This window comes from Physeter macrocephalus, chromosome 7, assembly GCF_002837175.3.
Source record: "Physeter macrocephalus isolate SW-GA chromosome 7, ASM283717v5, whole genome shotgun sequence".
Classification (NCBI taxonomy): Eukaryota; Metazoa; Chordata; class Mammalia; order Artiodactyla; family Physeteridae; genus Physeter; species Physeter macrocephalus.
Window position 1 is genome coordinate 1,479,655 of NC_041220.1, and position 9,489 is coordinate 1,489,143.

General features: G+C 39.4%; 1 protein-coding gene across 3 annotated transcripts in view; it reads left to right on the forward strand.

The window, feature by feature from the left end:
* Positions 1 to 4,677: 4,677 nt before the first annotated feature.
* Positions 4,678 to 9,489, forward strand: part of GLRB (glycine receptor beta) — an 85,774-nt gene continuing 80,962 nt past the window's right edge. For 2 of the 3 annotated variants that reach the window (XM_024126672.2, XM_028491556.2), the window contains exons 1-2: positions 4,678 to 4,730; positions 6,443 to 6,593. In XM_024126672.2, coding sequence (XP_023982440.1) covers positions 6,472 to 6,593 — 122 coding nt within the window. In that variant the 5' untranslated portion in view covers positions 4,678 to 4,730; positions 6,443 to 6,471. Of the gene's footprint in view, positions 4,731 to 6,442; positions 6,594 to 6,714; positions 6,777 to 9,489 lie in introns of those variants that run through there. The other variant, XM_024126673.3, reaches the window with a different exon arrangement.

Genomic DNA, 9,489 nt, shown 5'->3' on the forward strand with positions numbered 1-9,489 from the left:
TCCCTGAAAGATACAGATAAAGGCCCGACACACAGTCCTAGGTTGTTTTTATAGGAAGCAGACCCCCCAGATGAAAACTGCTGACTGTAAGAACGTAGACCCTAGACCATTTGAAACCAGAAGGTTGATGATGCTTGAAACCTCACCTTGATGCCAGCCAACCCGAGAATCGTGCACGAGCTAATCGCGCACCCTGCAGCCCCTCCCTCACATGGCCTTTAAAACCCTTCCCTGAAAGCCATCAGGGAGTTCAGGTCTTTTGAGCATGAGCTGCCCATTCTCCTTGCTTTTGCCCTGCAATAAACGCTGTACTTTCCTTCACCACAACCCAGTGTCAATAGTTTGGCTTTTCTGCACACGGGCAAGTGGACCCAAGTTTAGTTTGGTAACTATAACACTAAATAATCATTAAGTTCACTTGCTTTTTCCTAAGGCATATTCTTAAAGTATGGTAAGAGTATCTTGTCATTAACAAAGAGGTGAGTAATTCTTCCTCTTTTTTTGCTAAGGACTTAGGACATACAGTATATCTAATTTATCTAAAAGCTGTATCATATAATGTCACTGCTTTTATAGTGAATATTCTGGCAAAACATTAAAATCTTGATATCCATACACCTCCAATCACAGATAGGTCCTCTCTGTGGGGTAAGGGCTGCGGTGGATTAATAGAAGTTACAGTGGCCTTTGGTGGTTCGGAACTGTTTCCTCAATTGGATGAGACAGAATATAATACTCAAGTTCATAAACAGGAGTTTCTTACTCATATTTCTACTTTTATTTTCTCAAAATTACATCACAGTTAATGTGTTTTGGCTGTATATAAATGTTATTTTGGATGTCATTAGCTATTATTAAATATAAAATTTACAGCCACACAAAAATATTTTTAGTGCCCAGCTTCCAAAATCAGACATACTTAGGTGCATAGCTCTCTCAATCATTTATTAGGAATGTTATTAACAAACTTGGGAAAAGTTATATGATGCCTTTGGATCTTTATCTATGAATGGTAATAAGAAGAGTATTGCTCTCATAAAGGTGGAGAGGAGATAATAAATATATGCAGCACCTGGAAAATAGTACACCCTCAATCAATGAAAATGATAATTATTATTATTGCTATTATATGGAACAGAAAGAAAAATTAAGTGAAAAACGATTCACATATTCATTAATCATTAGGACCAACCTGACATTGGAAGTAAAATTCTGGATCTACTACTAGAACAGCCTCTTTTACTTCAACTTCCTAAACTGTAGCCAGAATTCTGTACAAGCCAAGTCTATGTCTAAAAAATAAGCTGCTTTAACTCATGTGCAACTAAAACTGGAGTTTTAATGTTCTAATATGACACTAAAGGTGAAGTACTCCTATCTCTTGCCCTTCAACTCTATTATCCTGGAGAAATAAATTCCTTTTCTGAGCCTCTGGTTTTTCATAGACAATAAATGTATTAAAATAACTTGCAGTCACAGCGGAAATACATGAAATAGAGACCAAAAATAAAAACCAATAGAAAAGAACGATGAAACTAAGACCTGCTTTTTTGAAAAGATAAACAAAATTAATAAACCTTTAGCCAGATTTATCAAGAAACGAAGACGGCCCAGTAAATTAAATTAGAAATGAAAGAGAGGTTACAACTGATATCACAGAAATACAAACAATCATAGGGGAATACTATGAACAGTTCTATGCCAATAAATTGAACAACCTAGAAGAAATGGGAATTCTTAAAAACATACAATGTTTCAAGGCTGAATCAGGAAGAAAGAGAAAATCTGATCAGACCAGTTACTAGTAGTGAAATAAAATCAGTTATCAAAAAACTCCAAACAAACAAAAAAAAAGATAGCTTCACAGGGGAATTCTGCCAAGTGTTGAAAGAAGAGTTAAAACCTATCCATCTCAAACTATTCCAAAAAAGTGAAGAGGAAGGAACACTTCCTAACATATTCTTAGAGGCCAACATTATACCGAAACCAAAACGAGGAAAAGATACTACAAAAAAAGAAAACTACAGACCAATGTCCCTGATGAACATAGATGCAGAAATCTTCAACAAAATATTATCAAACCAAATTCAACCATACATCAAAAGGATCATACATCATGATAAAGTGGGATTTATTCCAGGGATTCAAGGATAGTTCAATATCCACAAATCATTCAATATGATACACCACATTAACAAAACAAAGAATAAAAAACACATGATCATCTCAATTGATGTGAAAAAGCATTTGACAAAATTAAAAATCCATTTGTGATAAAAACTCTCAACAAAGTTGGTACAGAGGAAACATATCTAAACATAATAAAGGCCATTTATGACAAACCCACAGCTAACCTCATACTCAATGATAAAAAGATCAAAGCTTTTCCTCTAAGATCAGGAACAAGACGAGAATGCCCACTCTTGCCACTTCTATTTAACAAAGTATTGAACATCCTAGTGCAGCAGTCAGACAAGAAGAAGAAATGAAAGGCATCCAAGTTGTAAAGGAAGAAGTAAAACTGTCACTATTTGCAGATGACATGGTACCATATACAGAAAACCCAAAAGACCCCACCACAAAACTATTGGAACTAATTAATGAATTCAGAAATTTGCAGGGTACAAAATCAGTATACAGAAATCTGTTCCATTTCTATACAGTAATAATGAAATATCAGAAAGAGAAATTGAGAAAACAATCCCCTTTACAATCCATCAAAAAGAATAAAATACCTAGGAATGCTTTCTTTAACCAATAAAGTGGAAGATGTGTACTCTGAAAACTGTAAGACACCGATAAAAGTAATTGAAGACAATACTAATAAATAAAAAGATACCCAGTATTCATATATTAGAAGAATTAATATTGTTAAAATATATTTTCTACCCAAAGAAATCTACAGAATCAATGCCACCCCTATCAAAGTACCCATGGCATTTTTCACAGAACTCTAAAATCCTAAAATTTGTATGGAATCACAAAAGATCCCAAATAGCCAAAGCAATCTTGAGAATAAAAGACAAGGCTGGAGGTACCACACTCTCCCATATTTGAAATGATATTACACAGTTATAGTAATCAAAACAGTATGGTACTAGCACAAAAACAGACACATAGATCAATGGAATAAAATAGAGAGCCTAGAAATAAACCCACATGTACATGATCAATTAATATGACAAAGGAGGCAAGAATACACAATGGGGAAAAGACAGCCTCTTTGATAAGTGGTGCTGGGAAAACTGGACAGCTACGCGTAAAAGAATGAAACTAGAACATTTTCCCACACCAGATACAAAAATAAACTGAAAATGGAGTAAAGACTTAAAATGTAAGCCCTGAAACCATAGACCTCTGAGAAGAAAACTTAGGCACTATGCTCTTTGACATTGGTCTTGACAATGTTTTTTGGATCTGACTCCTCTAGCAAAAGCAACAAAAGCAAAAATAAACAAATGGGACACAAACTAAAAAGCTTTTGCACAGCAAAGGAAACCATCAACAAAACGAAAAGGGAACCTACCGAATGGAAGAAGATATTTGCAAATGATGTGTCCAATAAGGGGTAAATATCCAAAATATATAAAGAACTCATACAACTCAATATGAAAACAAACAAACAAACAACCCAATCAAAAAATGGGCAGAAGACCTGAATAGGCATTTTTCCAAAGAAGACATACAGACGGCCATCAGACACATGAAAAGCTGCTCAACATCACTTATCATCAGGGAAATGAAAATCAAAATCACAATTACCTATCACCTCACCTGTCAGAACGGCTATCTTCAAAAAAGACAAGAAGTAACAAGTGTTGGCAAGAATGTGTAGAAAAGGGAACCCTCCTACACTGGGTGGGAATGCAAATTAGTGCAGCCACTATGGAAAACAGTATGGAGGTTCCTCAAAAACTTAAAAATAGAACTACCATATGACTCAGAAATTCCACTTTTAAGTATTAATCTGAAGAAAATTCAAAAAGATACATGCACCCCAACGTTCATGGCAGCATTATTTACAATAGCCAAGGTATGAAAACAACTTGTGTCCATGTTTATACGGTTTTAACGCTCAATTTAAGTGCGCTTAAAAGGTCAGGCTTTGAGAAATTGGAAATAAGACTCTGAGATGAAGTTAGATGCCGGGAGACTAGGCAAACGATGAAGTCACAGAAAATGTATGTTATCCGCTTTGGTCCAAGAAGGTCATTTGTTAGTCTATTTTTGTTGTTGTTGTTGTTCGTTTGGTTGGTTTTTTTGTTTTTTCAAACTAATGGTCAAAAATAGACCCTAAACGATTCCAGCTCCTTGAAAGGGTTTTCCTTCTGATCCAACCCTGACCTCACGACCCCCGCCCGCATCGTCTCCAGCCCCTGGCGGGGACCACATTCTCCCGCTAGACGCGGGGAGGGGGCGCTCGCGCGGCCGGGACCCCCCTGCCCTCCCCGGCCCCGGCCCCAACTCCGTCCCCATCAACTCCTCCGTCCCCATCAACTCCGTCCCCATCAACTCCGTGCCCAACGCCGTCCCCGCCGTTCCGCGGCCGCGCAGCGCCCAGACCGCACAGGCGCGGAGCACACGGCGCAGGCTCGGCGGCCGGAGCAGGCGCGTCAGCCCATCGCGGGGACGCGGGGCCGGGGACGCGGGGACAGGACGCAGCGGCTCCCCCCGCACCGGCGCGTCCGGCCCGAGCGCGCGTCCTCGGGGGCTGCGGGCGGGGCGCCAGGGTAGGTCGGCTCCGGGGCGAGGGCGGCGCGGGGGTCCGGGAAGAGCCGCGCTGCGGCGAGGCCGGGCGGGGGCGCGGGGGTGCGGCGGCGGGAGGCGGGGGCCGGGGCGAGCTTGGCCGCGGCGCTGCCGTCGGCGGCGTTTGCTCTGCGGGGCCCGTCAGCCGCTGCCCCCTTCGGGAGGTGTGGGCGGGCGCCGCGGGACGGGGTGGCATCTCTGTCTCCGCCCTTCAGACCTCCGGGACGGCCTTGGGCTCCCTGGCGCCGGGTGGGAAGGCGGGCGCAGGGGTCGGGGCCGGATGCCGCCGCTGGCGGGGCTGCGGGGCAGGGAGCCCAGTGCCGCGAGGTGACCGCGGGCAGCTGTGGGCCCGGCGGGCCCCTCCGTCGTCTTCGGGAGAGAGGACCAGGGAGGCGTCCCCTCCTGCTTGCTTAGGGCTGCGAAGGAGAAATGGGAGATCAGACTTCCTGGGAGGAGGAGAGATGAAAAACGTGACACAGGAGAAGCCAGATTATGAGGGGGAGCTGGGACTTCCGTGAGTGCTGAGGAGTAGACCGGTCTCTTCCTCTGCAGGAAACAGTGAAGGAGACACTGTTTATGGTTTGGGGATTAAGGATGCGGAAGAGGTCTAAATACTGCAGGGTTTAGGAGATGCTTAAAGGTTTGTTTGAATGCATCAGACAGGCAAGAATGTAGTTCTCCTGGAGCTTGGAAAATGTTAATATACAGCTAAGAAGAGTATTTGGAGGAGGCTGACTGTATTTGCTATTTTATTTCATACAATGTTGCCTAGAATTTCTGGAGTCAGAAATCATCATTTGAATGATAAATGTCAGTATCATGTGAGTAGGAAAGCCAAAAGCTAACTTAAATCAATGAGCACCTTTTTTGGGTAAAAGATAACTTGCGAATTTAATGTACATAAATAAAAACAATGAATTTAGTGAAACTCTTTGATAATAATTTTTTCTCTATCAGTCCTTTAATACTTAGAATTATCTTTTCTTCGAGAATAGTTTTATTGTTTTTGAAAAAATATACATGCGAAAGTCAAAGAACAGAGGAAACTTAAAAAACAAAACATTGATTTAAATGACCTAGTACGACGTAACCATCTTAAAACCGTGTAAACATCTTTCCATGTATCTTTCTAAGCGTATATTGATATACTGTGCAATTCAATATCAATTTACAATTTTATGAAACTATACAGTAGAAATTTTTGCATACTTACCTTGTATTCCTCATAGGGGTCTTATTTTCTATGAACCATTATTTAAACTAACTTTTACTATGAAACCGTCACAAAATGTATAGTAAAGTATAACCACGTAGGTTTGAGCAATGAGAATTTTTTTTAGAGCCATATAGCATTTATGGAAGTAAAACAAATTACAGACACTGTACATGATTATACATGAAAACACACATGGTATGATTTTAAAAGTCTAAAAGTGGACTTCAAAGATGGAACTCACAGTTTTTTCTTCAGAAGAGAAAGAATAGAAAATTATACTGAATATATTTAATAAGCTTAAAATATGATAAAATCTTAAAGTTTGCACTTGTATGCAAGACAGATGTTTGCCACGAGCAGTGAGAACTTGATGTACAAGACACCCTTGTCCATTGGGTAGTAATGGTTGTACTCCTTAAAAGAGTCGTGTAGTTACCGTTTGCCTCATAAATGTAAACATTTTCTTGTTCTTTCTTGTAGATCGATCTCCTGAAATTTAACTTTTCAAGATGAAGTTTGTATTGGCGGTGGCCTTTTTTATTTTAATTTCCTTGTGTGTTGAAGAAGCCTGTTCTAAAGAGTTGACTTCAAAGAAAGGGAAGGGGAAAAAGAAGCAGTACCTATGCCCATCGTATGTTCTTCATGTCTTCTATTCTTATACGGAGAAATATTGCATTTTTTATCAAAGTGGTTTATTGAAACACATGTCAACAGAACTTTCCCTATCAGAATTGCACCCATTTGTTTCATAGGTAGAAAGTGACAGAGTGAAGAGGGCTTTACAGAGGGAAAGCTAATTCTCAGTATGATAAAGGTAAAGTTTTATAAAGTTTTGTTCGTGCCCTGGGCTTCTGTAATTTTCATACATCTTTTATAAAAGTAGAAAAAAGTTACTGTTTTTTTCTTACCCTGAGTGTGCAACTTTCGTCGGTTACTGAGATTCCCTGCTTTGAGCAAATACCAGTTCAAAAAGTTGACTTAAAAAAAAATACTACTGAGATTGAATATTCATTAAAAAAATCAGATCGCTAGACTATGATTTTAAGGTCTATTTAATTCACATTAATGCACGGCAGGAGAAGAATTACATGGTAGATCCATTTTCCATTTCAGTGGGTTTTTTTGGGGGTAAAAGTTTTATCTTAGGAAATGAGTATATTTCTCAAAAAATATGTCATTAAATTTGAAGTTACCTGTAAAAACAAAATCTAAATCCAATTCCCACTCCCTCCCCACCCAGAAAAAAAACAGCAACAAAATTTTATGATTTGGGGACTCCATTTTAAAAAAAAAATAAAGTGTTAACTATTACTGGTGAATAACAGTAAATAATATCCAATAGTTAGAACAATTGAACAGTATATAAATCAATAACCTTCACAGAATATGTGCTTTTAAGTAATAATGTTACAACATATGTAGTAATGTGGAGTAAGAATTAATTTGCTGGTATACTGGTTATTTTTACATTAAGATTTCCTAAGTGCTATATTGATCTCAGGTAACATTATTCCAGCATCATCATTACTTAAATATTGACTATTATAGTTTCATAGATGTTCCATAAGAATTTTTAAGGTACCTTCTGGGAAGTAAATTTTGTAAAGAAAGGATATTAGAGTTGGTATTTCGGAATGGACGTCTGTATGAATATGTGAGACGGAAGGTCTGGGGACGGTATGGTGACCCACATAAAGTCCCGTAGTACGTAAAGCTCCCTGTTAAGAAATACCTCCTAGTTTTCAGCGTTAATAGTCCTGCTTCTTACAATCTACACAGCCTGACGTCAGGGCCAGGCTTCTGGGTGTGACAGGATGGCCCCATCCGCCCTACTGGGTGTGACTCATCTTCACAGATAAGAGTGTTTGAGCTGCAACCAGGGGAGTAGCATTTTTGGGAACTGGACACGGTCAGGCCTTACTCTTCCCGAGTATGAGGATACCTTGTCATATTTTGGATATCCTTCATTTTACCGTTTTGTTTGATAAATCGTGGCATATTGATGTGAACGCTTGTATTTGTCTTGAAGGCACGCTGATCCTAGGTGTGGAGTCAAGCCATCTGTGGTCATTTGGGTTCTGCTCTCTGTGGAAGCTGATGGGGCTCCTGGCTCCCTCGCCCCAGCCCTGCTTCCCCCCCACCCACCCCCATATCCTGTCAAATGTCATGAATCACAGCTCTGAATATGGAAACTGCAAGCCTTACGGCTGCCGTGTACCTTACAAGAGTCTTTTAGAGGGCATCCTATTTCTCCCCAGAACTGTGCTGTTGCCTGATATGTAAACTGACTGTATATGCTTAGGCTGTCTCTGGTTAGGACAGATTTTTAACGTTACATCTGATAGATAAAGAGTGAAACAATGAAGGTTCTCTTTGGTGCATATGGAAACCTCCAAGTGGAAGGCCCAACATACACGTGGTGAGCCCGTATCGCAGTGTTTTAGGTATGTCGAGAAATTAAAGTTTTATCTCTGAAGTTTTCTACCGCAGTTTTCAAATTTTGATTATATTACTTACTTTCTTGCAATTATGAGACTGAATAAAGTTTTATTAACAGTAGCCCTGGTGATGCTGCCCAAATCCAGCTTATTAAAAAGTAGATGTACTTTGGAGAATTACATTTGTATATTTTTTGTTTGAGCATTTTACTAAGAATTTTGATTTCGTGGTCACTGAACTTCTGAAGACTAAGGTTTTCTCTGGCTATTGTTGGATCCATTGTATTAAATTTCTTTGAATATCCAGGTTGGGAATCTCAGTTATAATAATGGGCTGAGAAAGCATATGCAAATTATTTGTTTCTCAGCGATGGTCCAGTTTGCCCATCTTGTGTAAGCTGATTAAGCATAAAACATCTTGATTAAGAGGAATATTTGAGATCACAAAACCCGGAAGTTACGTATAGGCTTCCATATACTCCTCAATATGGTGAAATTTTGCCCAGTGATGTTCTGATGTCTTCAAATTTTTTTTTGAATAGAGCTGAAGAGCAGTGGTGTTGAATGGATATATGCAGTTGATGTGTTGTGCACGTGTAGTAAACAGGAGCAGAAACTTCCCTTTTTATTCTTGTAACATTTCTTCCTAAAGATTGGAAATAAGAGGAAAACTGTTTCTAAATGTAGAAAGGACTTAGGACCCTTCGTATTCTAGGTTGATGTGGAGCTTGAATCGTATGATGCTCTCTCCCTGGCTCTTTATTATTTTTTTAACCTTTAATTGTTTTGAGAAGCTCGAAAATGATAAATTTGTGCTATTGTTCATTGTTTTTTGGTGTGTAACTGAAGCAGCAGTACCAGGTTGACAAACTACCTGATAAATTTGAGTTCCAAAATTTTAGAAATTTAGTATATATTAATAAATACAAAATAAACTTTAAATTAGAAGCTATGTTTTAGATTAAGTCCTTGGACACTGTTTAGCTTTTTATTTTATTTTCTATTTATTTATTTTTTTTGTTGTACGCGGGCCTCCCACCGCTGCGGCCTCTCCCGTTGCGGAGCACAGGCTCCGGACGCGCGGGCTCA